At 47.2% G+C, this 16,633-nt stretch overlaps 1 protein-coding gene across 2 annotated transcripts in view; it reads right to left on the bottom strand.

Moving 5' to 3' along the window:
• The window catches only part of EPHB1 (EPH receptor B1), a 451,560-nt gene that overhangs the window by 75,761 nt on the left and 359,166 nt on the right, over positions 1–16,633 (bottom strand). The window contains exons 8-10 of one of the 2 annotated variants that reach the window (XM_043874863.1): positions 15,415–15,523; positions 14,500–14,564; positions 1,646–1,768 (exon numbers count right to left, since the gene is read on the bottom strand). In XM_043874863.1, coding sequence (XP_043730798.1) covers positions 1,646–1,768; positions 14,500–14,564; positions 15,415–15,523 — 297 coding nt within the window. The remainder of the gene's footprint in view (positions 1–1,645; positions 1,769–14,499; positions 14,565–15,414; positions 15,524–16,633) is intronic. The other variant, XM_043874864.1, reaches the window with a different exon arrangement.

Genomic DNA, 16,633 nt, shown 5'->3' with positions numbered 1-16,633 from the left:
GGCTGACATGGGCTCTCTGGGATGAAATGCAGTCCAGAATGCATTGCTCTAAGCACTCGACATAAATAACAACATTAAAATCACTAGCACCATTGCCATATGACATAACAATAATGAACAACACAGAGGAGCAGGGTACGAGATCAAAAGCTTTCACTTTCAAGTTTATTGGAGAAATCTGAGTCCCTTCAAGTTATCCAGTTTATTTGGGATCCAGCCTTCTAAGGCATGATCCTTAGGTCTGTTGGTGTCTAACGGGGAAGAGAAAATTATCTGCACAGAAGTGAAAGTCGTGGTTCAGTAACATATTTAATGAAAGTCAATGGGAAATATGTATAGACTCATGTGGATCAGATTATGGTCAGCTTGCTGGAACATGTGAGAGGTTGGTAGAAAGAGGGTCATGTGTCCTATAGGGAGGGTCCAGCACCCACCACAGGGATGCCATGAGGTTGGAGCTCTTTAAGAGGGAAATCAGAGCAGGAGAATGTGACTTAATGGGGCAAGCTTTCAAATACGACTTCCAATTTCACAGATGGCTTTTTGACCCCTCAGCGCATTAAGAGAGGCAGTGAATGGGAGGAGGGTGACTTTCCCCCTAAAGATAATATATGGAGTGGCTGTCTGGAAGACTTTGACTAAACATATTTTATGGAGCTTAAAATATTGGAAGAGGCAACCCCATAGCTCTCCAAATATTGACATGAAAAAAAAGCACTTTCAGACATAGGAGCTATGGGAGTACACAGCATATGAGTGAAAAGAGCCCGAACAATGTCTAATCTGATTTAAAGAAGAAGAGAAGACAAAGAATGTTGTATAAGGAACCACAAGTAGGAAAGAGGATGCAAAGCAAACACATCTTTTAAGAAGATTCAGAAAAGACCACAGAGGGGGCACTAAAGAGATTATTTCCAAAGGAATGATATTTTGGGATATTTTTCTCATTTATATCAATAAGGCTGGATCCATTATCCAACTGACTCAACTACTGATCTATTAAAGGAAGATGAATATGCTAGACCAGCCTTTAGGTAGAATTTCCTGAGAGCATCTCACACAGTTATTCTCTGCTGGGCTGGGTTTGTATTCCAATGTAGGAAGATGGATGAGAACGTGCATTTCTTGGGAGGGAAGTCTGTCTTATATTACTATCCATATCGTGGATCTTTTGTAGAAAATATGGATACGGGTGAGTTTTCTTCTGGAAATAGTGGTCCTTCTTTAGCTCATCATAGTCTGTCTCCAAATCTATGTATATCAGAAAAGGAAAACTGAAAGTGTGGGAATAAACGTTGGCCCAAAGCCATGGAGATCAATTGGAGTCAGTGCTTGGGATACTAAGTTCAGCTTCTGAAAAGAGAAGTGCATTTCTCAACTTATCACCCTATTTCTCTCTCTTTATTTGCATTTGGTGTTCCATTTCCAGAGCTATTTCTGAATCTTTTAAAACCAGAGTTGACTTCTCTGCAACACCAAATAAGCTTGGACACCATGAACGAGGTCCCCAGAAGATCCTTAGACACACATTGTAGATGGCTTACATATACCTTTTGGGAAGAAAGATGATAGAGATCACCCAGAGTGGTGAAAGAGGATGTCTAAACACCAAGAGTGAAGAAAGGAAGGGAGGGAAGAGCCATACCTGCTCCGATGACCTCTTCGATTTTCACAAAAGAGACATCAATCTCCTTGGCAAACTCCCGGACAGCTTCGTTGGGGTCCTCGTAAGTGAAGGGGTCAATGTAGATCTTCATCCCTGGGGAGCCTTTTTGGAGGAGATAAGCAGGGTTAACATCCCAAAGAGGACACAGCAGTCATTAAGCACTGGCTGGTGTCCCCAGCAGTAATGGTCTGGCTGGGTTGGGGGCGTCTCTCCTACACGTCCGGCTGCCTCACTTTTCCTTGTTGGACCTCCCTGTCTCCCTTCCCTCTGGGCCATGCTAGCCTGGTTCTCTGTCCTCTACTTCTCCTCCATATTTTCTGTGTTTGAGCTCTTGATGAAATGTGGAGCAGATTACTTATAAGTGACAGATCGGGACCAGTTCCCACACCAGGCGCTCATAGAAGGCAAAGAAGCTGATTGATGCCAACCAAATGCATTAGCAGAAAAGTGGTGGTAAAATGGCAGGGCAGATATCAATATTTATCAACTTGACAACTTTCCTGAGTGGAGGCCACCGTTAAGGTTGTAACTGACAGCTGTGTCCAGGGCTGGAAGAGGTATGAGGATGGATTAAAAACAAAAAAGAAATGGCTATTAGAAAAACCTCAAGATAGGAGTGCCAAGCCAGTAACCAGAACAGAAAACGTGAAGAGAAGAGCATAGAAAATACTGAGAGAGAAAATTGTAAAGTCTACACAGAATAAATGAGGTGGAATGAAAGAAGAAATGGTAATTGAACCCCCATGCCTTCAGACACAGTGAAGTATGAAAAGTGAATAAAATGGTGAATGAGAAATACATAAAGGAATATGGACTTTGTCACTGATGTTTACAGTGGCAAGATAAATAGGTGCGCATGGGGACAAAATAGAGAATTGTCATTGCAGAAAAAATACATTCGAAAAGTGGAAGAGAGGGGACGAAAACAGGAAATGGAACCCAAGAAACAAATGGATTCATCACAACATCATTTTTCACCGTGTTGGACGTGTCATTAGGCAAGCATGGATAGGGATTTCCTGGGGGTGGTGAGATGGGAGGCAGGCTTCAAAGGCTGAACAGGACCGTCTGGCATTGCAGCCTTGTGAAGAGCAGTCATTTTCCCTTCCTGCCGCTGCTGTCTGCTTCCTGAAAGAGGCAGGTCAGCAGGGCAGGCAGGTGGGGAAAAGCCCCTGTGCTGTGGCTAAGGTGCCTTAGGTTCCCTGAGCTTTGCCCTCTCAGCACACACTCCCCACTGCAGCTCCTTCTCAGCAACTCCCAGCCTTGAAAACACAGTCTAGTTTATATGTGTATAAATATATATACATATACAATAATAATTTCTATATTATAAATGATCACATAATGACACTTCCCATCCAAAAACTTCTGGTGGCTCTACGGTGACCCCAAATGAATGTTGCCCTAGTCACCAGTTCAGGCCAGTTTAATCCAGATGGAGAAGGAAGATACAGCCAAGAACTCAAAGGGGAAATGTTTTTAAAGCCAGGTACCCCACCCAGAGGAATTACTTTTTCTGAAATTTGGATTATTCCCAGTCATGAAATAAAAGCACTCCAAGTGTGCTAGACATCAACCTAAAATGGTCTTTGAAAACTTGGGGATGACAATGTTGACTTTGGAATCTATTGATTGACTTTGAGCAAAGAAAATCCTCATCTTTATGATATAATGTCTTAATCCCTGGGGTAGGGGTGGAGAGAGAATGGAAATTTTACTTTAATAGCAGTGGACAAAGGGGAAAGTAGAACTAGAGGCTCATCTCTTTCTCCTTTGGTCTGGAGAGCAAGTAAAGAGCAAGAATGAGTGAAACCACATGGAAGTCGAACAACCCAGACCGGCATGTTCAGGCAGTCTCACTTCAGGTTTCTTCAGAAGCAACAACTTATAAGACTGTGAAAGCAAGTAGGCGGTGATCCCTACTGGGATTATCTGGGAGGTGATCCCAAGAAGTACCCTGCAGGTCAGCGGGCAGTAAGGTAGGACGGAAAGGCAGCCTAAGAAAAGTGTGCCCTCAAAGCACTTACCGCCATTGGCTGTGGGTAATCGACATAGGCTTAACTCCCCACCCCAAGGAACCTCTGAGATCACAAGCTTCAGAGTCAGCTAGGGTGGCATGAGCTGGAGTGGCAACACATGACTCCCGTCAGTCATTGGTTGGGGCCTGCTCTGCCTGCTGCGCAGGTGGGCCGGAAGGGTCCAGGGCCAGAGAGGCGCTTAGGTGAAGAAACACAGATGCATTAGGTGGAAGTTGGCCCCTGTGCGCTGGAGGGCTGAGCACTGGAGACAAGGCCACAGCAAAAGACCCACTCAAAATGCTAAAGGGGTGGCAGGCCAGTGTCGACAACCTGTGACTTCTCCCCAGTTCTGGACTGAGATGAGAGAAGGCTGAGAGGCCAGAGGCGGGGATCCCAAGGTGAGGTCAGAACTCTGAAGCCTCGCACTAGCTGAGCATTTTGCAGCAAGACCACATACATCTCTTCTATCATTTTTTTCTTCTGCTGAAGGAGGAGAAACACCTTCCTCCCGGGGCGGCTGTAATATTAAAGACCACATTGCAAGTGACATATCTAACATGGTGCTGGGTGTACAGGGAGGGCTCACAAGCTGAAACGCTCATGATTGTTATCAGTAAATTGTTCTAGGAAGTGTATGGGGAGGTAGGAAGCTGGGCTGGTGGGGGTGGGCAGTGGGGATGAAAGCTGCTTAAGGTTATATTAGTTACTTTAAAAATACCACCATGTTATTTTGGATTAAGGGCTTTTAAATGATGTGTGCTAAGCTGTCCTACAGGAACTCTTCCACGAAAACTAATTAAACAATCTAGAATGTGCTGTAATGAATGGTTTGCAAGTAAAGACATATGTAAGGATGAATGAGAGAGGATTCTGAGTTAATGAGCTCCACAGATATTGGTCCTGATCAGTTCTGGGAAGGAACTATTCCCAGAAGGGAGAGGTTCATCTCTTAATGGTGCCAGGATTCATTCAGGCCAATTATGTCCAGGCAAGTGCATCTTCATGGGAGAAAGTTCACCTTCTAATCACTGTCTGGTTTATTCATGAGCAGGTGTGCTACCTCACTGGCGTGTGGAATTAAGGTGTGTGTGTGCACATGTGTGTGTGTATATGAGTGTGTGTATATATGGAGTGTGTGTGTGAGCAAACAAATGTATATGCATGTATGAATGTGTGTGTATGCGGGCATGCACACAATGTCTCATCTGCTGCTCTGGGCCAGGCATGGGCTTTGGTCATCACCAAAGTCTTTCACAAGAAAGCCTAGGAGAGCTGATGTAATGTCAGTTTAGAACATCCTGCACCTATGCAGGGTAGGAATTGGTCTTTGTTTTCCCTGAAACTGAGGGTATTGTTGTTAGATTGAGGAAGGAAAACTGAAATCAGAAGTCTAAAATTGATTCAAACCCAGTTCTTTTGCAATGACAAGGGTCTGATACAGCCAGCCTAGGAATGGCCCTGGCTGGACTCCTCTGCTGGGGCGGTCCCTATTCCTAAGTCTGGAGAACCATTTGGCCGAACATGTGCTCTAAAGGCTCTCCCTGCATCCATCTTATCCCGGGATGACACATCTCGCCAGACCTCTCTCCCGCATCACAGCTACCCTTTTCCTAGCCCCAGAAGGAGACGTGGGGGAAAAAATGCCTTCAGCTACGCAGAACAGGTCATTTGTCTTTTGGCTCATTTTGTGTTTCTGCATAAATCCTGCATCAGCCTGTTCCTGCTTCCACTTGCCAGTGAGCAGTTTTTAATTATCAGGGAAATGGTATTTAGTGCAATGAATCACCAGACAGTGAACTAGGAATTCACGTCAGCTGCGGAGTCGGGCATAGCCAAACATTTGGAGACAGGGCTCAGAAAATGTTCTCAGATTGTGAGTGTTGGGGAAATATTATTAACGGCAGTTATGATAATATCAGATGTAATATAGCTCTATAATGTAAGACATTTTATAATGCTCCGTTCAATGCTTCTCATTATTATTAGTGTTAATATTGCAATATTTATAATATTTTATAGTTTCTGGTTATTTTCATTATTTTTAATATAGGTTATATACCTTTGGCACAAAAATGGTATGCACAGATCTAAACTGATTGATGGTGCCGAGAGAGAGAAAAGTCTTCAATTTTATGATCTTCTAGTCTGCTAATTTCTATTGAAGGTATGATTTGCAGATATGTTTGCTCTTTGCTCTCAAAATTCATTTAAGCTATGACTAGGGTCACAGCCTGGATGGCCAAAGCTTTAAAGGACCATAGTCCCAGGAGGTCTGCAAAATCTTAAACATGAACCAAGGCTTTAAAGATATTAAGCTTGGGGGAAAATGACTCAGCCACTATCCAGAGCCTTCCTACGTGGTATGGAGCAGTCCGTGAAGCACAAGAAACTGCTGGCTATTGCTGGAGACTCTGGATCAGGAGATCAGGATGCTCTCAAAAGGGAAGAGACTGGGACAAATTTGGGGGATGCTGGCAGATTGTGGGGTGTATCTAAAAAGTCAGCTTGAAACATGTTTGCAAGTGCCAGGGTCTCAGGACAGGAGATCATAGGCTGGGAAAGGGCCAGTTCTAAACAGTTGGTAACATGTGGGTATTAACAGTGGAAGGAGAAGATGGAATGCTGCCATCCACCCCTCTTGCACATTCAGAAAGTATAAAAATGGTACCATGAACATTTTGTGGGTCCCATGACAGAGGCTTCAGGGGTGCCAGGAAGAGCCCACTCAGTGCCTTCCTGCTGGTGAAAGATTCCTGGAATCCCACAGCAGGGTCCAGAAAGCTAGTGTATTAATTAGGCCATTTTCGATCTTTGATATCTCATGTCCCAGCAGATCTGATGGAGCCATGGGGAAGGTGGAAGGCTGCCTCTCCTTTCCCATTCTGGAACCAAGGCAGACCTTGCCATACTCATAATTCACCTAAATTTAGTCCAGGTATCTAAGCACAAGAGGGAAGCTGTTTAGGGGTTCCTGGGAGGGACCTCAGCCAGTCCTCTGCCTCAGAATGTTGATCACTCCTCATTTTCTCAGTGCTGACCCATCACCCAGCTGTGCCAGGGACCGTGGGAGCCAGAGGGAAAACAAAGCTCGTGGAGCTCTCAGGTCACTGAGACCTGAACTAACCGGGGAGCAGTGCTGGAGAGTCTAGAGTCAGCAGCCCACAACTGGAAACGAGCTGTGAGTGCAGCAGAAACCAGAAAAGGCAGAAGGCTGTGGGTGCCAGTCTCAAAGTCAGAGACCAAAAAGGACCAGTCACACAGTCCTTCACTGACGAGGGACACGCTTGGAGTGTCAAAAGGCACAGCTCAGAGTGATACCTGCCACTGCATGAGTGAGGAGAGTGTGGCCACCTTGAGTGAGGAAGGAAGTGGGGTCCGAGGTGGAACACTGCTGATACACTAGTGGGAGGGCCTTGACTACCATCAAAGGCGTCCGACTGCTGCACTGGACACAGAGCTGACAACTGTGCCAGCAGCAGGGGAGGGATGTACTGAGAACAAGACATCGGGGAGTTCATTTTGCTGGCAGCCCTCACCACTCCCATGCATTGTTATGAGGAAGGGGCTGGAGGCTGAGAAAACAGCTCCGAGGTTGTTGCAGTAATTAAGGTGCAAGATAACAGTTTTTAGCCAGAGCCTCACAGTGACAACAGCAGAATAAGCAAGAGAAATTTCAAAGGAAAAACTGACAGCACTTGGTGAGCAATTAAAGATGAGGAATGAAGGAAGGACCAGAAGAATCTGAACTAATATCAAGACCTCCAGAATCAAGTGGTACTATTAACTATGTGATGCACTTTGGGAAGGAAACTTGATTGTCCAGGAAGTTTGCACACGTGGTTTTAGACTTTGAATGCACGGATGAAAGATACGGGTGCCTAGAAGTCAGTCTGAAAACTCAGAATAGAAACAGAGCTGCAAGACTGGATGTGGAGTGGTGGATGTGGGGGACACATGAATGACAGCTGAAGCTATCGGGATGAAGGGCTAAGGACTGGGCAGTTTCCTAGACCAAATCTACCAGGAAAGGTGGATGGGCACTAGAAACACTTTGCTCCACCTGCTTCTTGGGGCCAAGGCCAGGAAAAATCCAAGAGGTGGAGCCCCAGGGTGGGCAACAAGGCTTCGGGGAAAAGCACTGAGTCTGAGGAGGCTCTTCCTTCAACCTTCTGTTTGGGGATTTTACCACATTTCAAGATTTGTTCTTAAAAACACAGTCATTGCCTAATACATGTCTCTAGGAGAAGGAAAGTGGATGACAGGCTACTTACTTCTTGATAGAGAAAGGTATTTCAGGAAAAACAGTTTAACATCTCTCTACTTCTTGGGTATCAATGACCAACACAGGACTGTCCTTCCAGACAAGGCACCCTGTCTCTGGGCCACTGAAGTCCTGTTAGGAACCTGAGGGCAATGGCCCAGAAGCTGGGGACTCAAAGAGTTAACCTGGTTTCTAGAGCTTTGGCTGAGAGCCAACAGCAGCCACACGGGTGAAGCCAGCTCATTAAATTTATTTGGCACTTAATAAGCACCCACTGAACACTCAGCCACCTTTTGCACCTAAGGGCCTTTCCTCCTCTTCCCATAGGCCCTCATTTACTCCTGTTCAGGTACCTCCAGGAGAGGCAGTCAAATGCCCAGTCTGTCTCCCTCCTCCAGGTATACCTGACCTTCACCCTGGTGTCCAAGGTGACTTCCAGCACACTGGATGCTGTGTTCTGTACGGTTGGGAAATCCCTCCCACCCAGAGTCAAGCAGGCTGGAGCTAGAGGAAATCTTGGAGCTAGATGTGCTTCTGGGATGAATCAAGTCCAGTGTCTTACCTAAAGCAGAACTCCGCTCTACAGCATCTTTTACTGAGATCTGTGTCTGCGAGAGCAGAGAGCTCACCCCTCTCTTTACAAAGCAGCCTGTCTCTGCATGGACAGCTCCAGTTTGGGGGGTTATTCTTACACTGAATCAAAGTCGGCCTACTTGGATCTCTCACTGATGGTTCCGTTTATCCTCACAAAGCACAAGAGCGTCATCTTTCTTTGCCATGATGGTGTCATGCTTAGTGATAACTCCCAGTCCCTCCCGGCATGTGACAGCTGGACCATGAAGAAGACTGAACATCAAAGAATTGATGCTTTTGAACTGTGGCGCTGGAGAAGACTCTTGAGAGTCCCCTGTATAGCGAGAAGATCAAACCAGTCAATCTTAAAGGAAATTAACTCTGAATACTTATTGGAAGGACTGATGCTGATGCTGAAGCTCCAATGCTTTGGCTACCCAATGCGGAGAGCCGACTTATTGGAAAAGAACCTGACACTAGGAAAGATTGAGGGCAAGGGGAGAAGGGGGCGACAGAGGATGAGATGGTTGGATGGCATCACTATCTCAATGGACGTGAGTTTGAGCAAACTCCAGGAGACAGTGAAGGACAGAGGAGCCTGGCATGCTACAGTCCATGGGGTCACAAAGAGTTGGACATGACTGAGCAGCAGGAAAAAAAAAGAAAAAAAAAAGCAGGTCCCTGCCTGCATTTCCAAAACACCAAATCAGTTTGTGTCTCTTGAGGTCACGACTTGGCACCCTCCATGGGCCGGCTGCTTTGTTGACAATATCCTTCTTGACATGGGGTCCCCAGAACCAAGAATGTCCCTTTAGATGTTTCTCACCAGTGCAGAGGACAGCATGTCCATGTATTACCTCCTCTGATCCAAACTTTAATCTTGACCACAGAGTCGGACAGACCGAGTTTAGAACTTTATGTTGCAAATCACTAACTCCAAGACTCTGGACAGGCTACTGGATTTTTCTGAGGTTGTTTCCTCACATGTGAAATCCACCTCATGGGATGGTTATGAGGATTAAATTAGTTACTGTGTTTAATACAGTCATTGCTCAAGGTGGAGCCTTTTGGCAGTATTTTTCTGCTTTAGTGGCAGTGCTTAGCCTTTTTTACTAGTTTTTTATCACTCCTATTAAGCATGTGATCAAGTAAATACGTAAACTTTCTCATACAAACAAGTCAGCAAGTCAGGTCTCCTCCTTTTCTTACTACTTTATTTTTGTTTTAACCAACACTAGCTTCTAGATTTATCCCTCTAACATTTTGTCTTGCAGATTTCAAATTAGCATTCAGAGCTGTTGGATAGTTCTGAATTTTGATTCTATCTTCTATGATGTTACTGATACCTCCCAACTGTTACCTACAAACTTGATAAGCATCCCTAGGCTTGCACCTGACTATGATTTTAAAAAACAATCAAACAAATAAGAGATTGAATTGGACAAGGACTAAGATAAAACTGATGACTCCCTCCCTGGCTGACAGACTCACTAACCTACTTTCTTTCTGTATGAAGACCAGCTCTGTACCCACTGTATTGTGCTTTTTCCCCTTAGGAGATCATCAAATATTTTGCAAAAATAAAAATCCACTACATATGCAATGTCTCGCAAATGCACAGCCCTAGTAAATGAGATGAAGGCCCCATGGTGGTGGTTTAGTCACTAAGTCATATCCGACTCTTGTGACCCCATGGACTGTGACCTGCCAGGCCTCCTCTGTCCATGGGATTCTCCAGGCAAGAATAGGAGAAGTTGGAGTGAGTTGCCATTTCCTTCTCCAGGGGATCTTCCCGACCCAGGAATCGAACCTGGGTCTCCTGCATTGCAGGCAGATTCTTTACCCACTGAGCTGAGGGCAGCCTATATAGCTTTTCTTAATAATAACTTTTTAAATAATTCTGTATTTAATCCTTAACAATCCCCAATGATCACTGAACTTAGTTTTAAAGGCCCTGAACGCGTCTGCTTCTTAGTTTCCTGGGTGTTCGGCAGGGATTGAGCTCACACTTATGTTCTGAGGTCCCCGTGTTCAGTCCTCTTGCCCTGTGTGGAAATTAGTGTGTGTCAATCTTTCATTTTGGATACATATCTCATTTGTTTTCAGAATTTCTCAAAGCTTAATAAAAACAGCTCTGTGATTATAACTGCAGTTGCCTGTAACATGGACATGATTCTGTCAGGGCTGCTTTCTGAAAACCCTTGACCCCTTCCCAAGCCCTCACCTCGCCCCACTTCTGCTCACTCCATCCATCTTAGAATTCAGTGCAGTGTTAACTACCATCCAGTGTGTAGTTATCCAAGTCTTATAAGTACCTGGTAGCATTTCCCAAATGTAGCATCAACTGGAACTTTTCTAAAGATAGACTCCCAAGCCCACCTGGTTCATCCCATCCAGCCGGTTTTTAGTCAGCCACCACCTTCTGAGGACTGTCCCATGGAAACCATAAGAACTTACCATCTGTCTGCCTCTTTCTAGACATGGGAAACCCACACTTACCCACTCACCCTTGAACATGAACCACAGGCTCCCAGGCTCTTCAGCCCAGAATCTGGCACCATATCCACGCACTTTCTCTTCCCTACCTGCCTTCCCTCTAGTCACTGTCACCCCAATCAAATCCTCCTTTATGAGTCCATTCTCTGTGCTGCAGGCTCAGAGCCTGCCCTGGAAAGCACTTGGTATTCTCAAATTGACAAGATCTGTTGCATCTCCACAGGCTAGAGAAGGCAATACGTTTGCCAATATTTCTATTATGTCTCCTTCAGCCTTCGTATCAGCTTGAAAGGCAGGTCTGGGAGGACAGATGCCAGCAGACTCTGTATGAAGCCCTGTGCCCTGCCTGCAGGGAAGACAAGCAGGGGCCTTCTTGGGTACTGATGAGTGAGGCTGGGGAGCTGTTGCAGGTTTCTTGTCCCTTCCAGGGCAGGAAGCGCTGAGACGTCCAGGTTAGCATCCACGTCCACCCAGTGAGGTGCATGCATATAGGTAGCCCAGGAATGGCTGCGTGCACTTTCAGATCAAGGGCATCTGCATTTCCGCCTCCTACAGTGGGACCCAGAAGAGGAGCCAACAAACCACCAACTAGGACTCCTGAGACTGATCCTCATATTTTGACCTGCTCCTGACCTCCAGCCACCTTAAGCCTCTGCAATATGGAGAGATGACGGGCTTTGCAGCAGGTTTAGAGAACCTGAGGTCCATCTCTGCCACCCATGAGCTGCGAGACCTGGCAAAGTCATGGAACCTCCCTAGATTAATGCCTGCCACCTAGAGTGGTTGTCAGGGTTGGAGGAGTTGAAATGAGCTACCAGAATAAAGTTCCCCACGCATGGCACTGGGTAAGCTTTCTGTAACTAATTATTCCTACCCTCCCCTATCTCGGGCCAGGTCTGTCCTCCATCAGAGCCTTGAGTTTCCTCTTCTGCTGTGTGTGTGCTGTCTTCCCCAGTTCCACATCCCTTTGGCTGATTCTCCAACAGTAATAGCGTTAGTCAGAATGACGGATGTCCGTGGGAGAAGATGCACTGATGTAATTCAGTGCGTGAGGCTATGAGTTCAGAGAACCAGAGTGCAGAGAGGAGCCAGGTTTCAGGGACTGGGTAAAAAGAGAAGGGTTATGAATAGAAAGAAAGAGCATTTATAAAAGGAGAACAGATTTAAAAAGAAGACAGACTTCTAAGGCAGCAGAGGGACTGAACTCTGGTGCAGGAAGAACTCCGTGTGCCCAAGTCCTGGGGATGAAGACTGCACAGCTTGTCAACACTGTGGCCTAAGCCATCCTCAGTGGTTTCTGCTACTGAGGACTGGGTGTTGGGTCTTCTGTGGACCCTGAGAACCAGGGAGGCTTGGTTCTCTTGGCCTTAGAGGTGAGAATTCCCCAGCAGGAGGCTGTGAGCACTTTGAAAGCCTATCTGTGCGTGTGGGTGACATGTGGCGGCCCAGGAAAGCCAGCCCCTCCAGAGAAGGAAGTCAGGTCTGAGGGTGAAGAGGCCAAAAAGGCAGCGTGACGCACCCCAGCTTGATGCTTGGGAACTCTCTGTACCCCAGTGAAGGGTACAAGGTTTAACTCACGTGCCTTTAAAAGGAGGGGCTCCCTCCTAGGGTACCCCATCCTCACTTTGGGCGTCTTTAGTTTTCAAAATGGCATTCCACCTTTTGAACCCAATTTTGTGTCCTCTGCTTTCAGGTGGACATGGCCATCTTTAAATGTTTCTTTCATCCAAAGAGTTCAAAGGATGCCAAATCTGAAATCGACTGCATAGTGGCTCTCAAGGTCGCCAGGCATCAGCCCAGAGCAGGGAGGTGGGGTGATGTCAGAACCCCAGGAGGCAGAGGCAAGGAGGCGGGGTGGTGGAGAGAGCCCACCAGGTAATCCTGATGCACCCTGGAGGGAGCACCTCCACGTGAGAATCACAGACAAATCAAAGTCTCTGTCCTTAGGAAGCTAAAGACCTGCCTGGAAGGGAAATGCGTCAGTTTATGTTAAGTAAAAGTATCTGAAGATTTTGCTTTGAGGTGCAAAATCAGAATGTGAGCAAAGGAGAGAGATCACATTAGGATTTCCCTCTAGAACCAGTGACGTCTGGTTAAAATGGAGGCCCAGGGGGCCTGCTGGGGGAAATAAAGAGGGATGGATGGACCTGGAGTGTTGTAGGAGCTGTACCCATAGCCTTAGAAGGCGGCTGCTCTGCCAACCGCCCTCCCCCGACCCCAGTTTGTGTTGCTGAACATGGGTGTGAGCTGGACCACCCTGAGAGAGCCTCGGGGTCTCAGCCAGTACCCAGTCCACAGCCCCATCCCCGCCATGACTTACAACAGCAGCCCAGCTGCCAGGGGCTTAGTCCTTTACAGATCCTTGGTAGGTTCTTGGTCTTGGATTGAAAACCCTGGGAAACAAAAGCCATATCTACAGAGCAACCTTTGCATAGCCCCAGCCTTGCTCTCACTCGAAGACGAACTCCTCCATGGTGAAACTGCCATGTGAGCACCCCGGCATCACTCTCTTGCCTGGGGTCACCTCGGGTGAGAACTTTTGTCTCGGATGCCATTTCCACTCCCAGAACCACCCAGAGAAAGACTGCTTATGGTGCGTGTAGACAGAGCCTGTTTTCCATGTTCACCACCCAGGGAGCAGGAAGAGGGGGCTGGTACTGAGGTGAGATGCGGCTCACGGAGGAAGCCAGAGGCAGAGAGGGCAGAGCACACAGCGCCGGGGCAGGTTTCTGAGTGTATCCGTGGAATTTGAAAGGAGTTATTTAGAAACAGAGCATGTCTGCTGTAAGGATCTAAGCATGCTGCTTCCTGGAGGCAAGAAGTAGCCCAGCTGACCAGTGGGACCTTTGCAGACCCTGCAGTGTTGTCCTGACACACATCAAAGAAGAATTCTGACATAGGACTTAACGTCGCAAGTCGGTAAAGGGAAATTTTAGCTATAAAAATATTCTATATAGGTTTTGAAAAAAGAGAGTAGATAATGAGTGAAAAACTTTTGAAGGCACTGCTTAAAAGAAAACACTTGGGAGATATCCCAACACTTTGGCCTCTTGGGCTCTGCTATCTTTTTAATTCCCTCCGTTCAAGTTCTCTGGCTTATCTGTGAATTTGGTTAACACATTCCCCAGCCGCCCCATTGGATAAGATAAGGCAGAAGATGTTAATAGAGAGCCCTCCATCTTTTTCCACTGAGTCTGATTTCAGGATTCATTGACTTGCTAAACCCAATCTCCCTGCATTCCGTGTCCTCTATGGGCTTATCAGTGAGGAAGATAATCTACCTGCTAGACATCCAATAAGTGCCCATGATGGGTAGACACAGATGGGGTGGACAGCCTTGGTCCCTGGGGACCCAGCCTCTGGGCACTGGTGGCTGGGAGGGGGCTCGCAGTGGGGACAGGCCAGTCTGCCTATAAGGAGCCCCCCAAGCACTTGCCTTTCGACTCCAGAGCTCAGGCGGTGGGTGGCTCCGGCTTTCTACTCACCTCGGCCCGTGCTATAATGCTGGAGCTTGTCACTGTATACAGCTTCTTTGCTGTAAGCACGCTTCCTGTGGACATAAGGGAGAGGAGCCCTCTCAGCCAGGGTATACCCACACCACTCTGCTCCCCGGACCTCCACCCAGGCCCCCTGTCCTGATGGGGGCTCACCCGGCTTCTCCCGGGGTTGGGAACTGCAACCGTCACTTAAGCTGAACTCCTGTCGTGGCCAGCATTCTAGCTTGACCACCTCCGTGGGCAGTGGGGTCTGCTTTCAAGTCAAGGTCTTTCAGAGGTCAGGCAGGGCCAGAGTCTCTACAGAGCTTGGTGAGAGGCCCTGGAGGATGCCTGCTAGCACTCTGGCTGCGCTGTGGAACTTCTCGGGAAGGGCCAGCTGAATCTGGGCTAACCACTCAAGGCAGCAGCAGCAGCAGTATTAAAAATTCACAAGAACTTCCAGACCCACCCTCCTGTGGGACCCGCTCTTGCAGAGCTCCTCTTTCCCTCCTTAGCTCCCTGCTGCCCACCTGCACCCTGTGGCCAGGCCCCAGCTCTGTAGCCAGAGGATGGGTTGAGGCACAGGGCGGGATGTTTCAAAGGGTCAAATGAAATTTTGTAATTGTCACTCCGGGAAGACCATCATGTGCCAGGGGGTTAAATGAGTGGGCAAAAAGGAGGTTGGGGGACGAATGCTCAGAGCCTTGCCCAGCCCCTCTAGAGGATGTATCCCAAGCACAGAGAAAATAAATAATCTGGAAAGTTCTAGGCTGCCCGTGGACAGAGAAGGGGTGATGACTGGTGAGCCTGACGGTGTGTCCCTGAACGGTCAGGTCCTGTTCAGTCCACATGGCCGGGGAGGGTCCATGAGCCAGCCTTCCTGGCTCTGAGGACAGCAGGCAGGAGTGGGGCCGGGGGTCCTACCTGCTACAGACGATGGAGATGGCCACCAGGGACACCACGAACACCACCCCAGCCGCCGCTGAGCCAGCGATCAGGGGCAGCTGCTCCCGCAGCTCAGACTTGTAATCATCTAGCAGAGAGAGAGGTATTAGAAGCTTCCTGTCTGCCCTCTGCATGGGGCTGCTACTCAGTGATGCTGCCAAGGACATCAGAGTGATAGAACAGATAGAGTTTCTATATTTCAGAGCTGTAAGCCTGACCCAAACCAAGAGTAATCTTTAAGTCACACACGCTCACAGAAACAACCCAAAACAAATAATAACAACAATAAAAGCAAGATAACAGTGACAGAGGACCTCACAACTAAGAGCTGATGACATTGGCCCCAGAGCAGAGGTAACTGTCTCCATGCCCTCATTTGGAAGGCCTCTCAAAGGTCTGTCAGCCATGCTAAGGATACATCTAACAGGGGGTATGGAAACCACTGCTGAAGTACCTTCTAAGACACAAAGTTGCTGAGATGCAGCCAGTCAACAGATTGACTGAGAGGAGGCTTAAGAGCAGCCACCCAGCACCACACCCAGTGCTGCAGAGAATGAAGACACGTCGAGAAACAGCCCAGAACTCTCAAGCACACTCAAGAAGAATAGGGTCCCGGCTTCCGCCAGTGTTAGAAACACATGGGGGAGTGGCTGCCTGTGGGTCACAGAGGTGGACAGAGCTCCCTCAAACCCCGGCTTTACCATGGGGAAGTTCAGTGATCTTAGACAAAGCATCTAGTCTTTCTGACTCTCAGATTCCTTATTTGTTAAAATAAAATTTTAAATTAAATCACGGGACACATATTTCAGTGTCTGATGTATCACAGATGCCCCAAATACGAATTCTCTTCTTAATGCATACAAACCACTCGGCCCAGGGGCCTATTGTTATTATCGTGGTTCTTCTCTCACTTGGTATCAAGGAGCCATCACAAAATTTCAGGACTGAGGCAGATGGGGGTCAAGCCATGTATATCCTATTACAATTGGGGCTGCCAGATACAGCAAATGAAAATACGGGATGATCAGTTACATACGAATTTCACGTAAACAACAAATAAGGTTTTAATCTAACTATGACCCAAATATTGCATGGGAGATACTTAGACAAACATTATTTGTTATTTACCTGAAATTCACATGTAACTGACCTGTTACCTGTTATTTTATCTGCCCCACTCCCATCATTCTGAGGTTCC

Source organism: Cervus elaphus, chromosome 19 (genome assembly GCF_910594005.1).
Source record: "Cervus elaphus chromosome 19, mCerEla1.1, whole genome shotgun sequence".
In the NCBI taxonomy this organism is placed as follows: Eukaryota; Metazoa; Chordata; class Mammalia; order Artiodactyla; family Cervidae; genus Cervus; species Cervus elaphus.
Note: the sequence above shows the minus strand (reverse complement) of the source record. Positions and strands in the feature narration are given on the sequence as shown.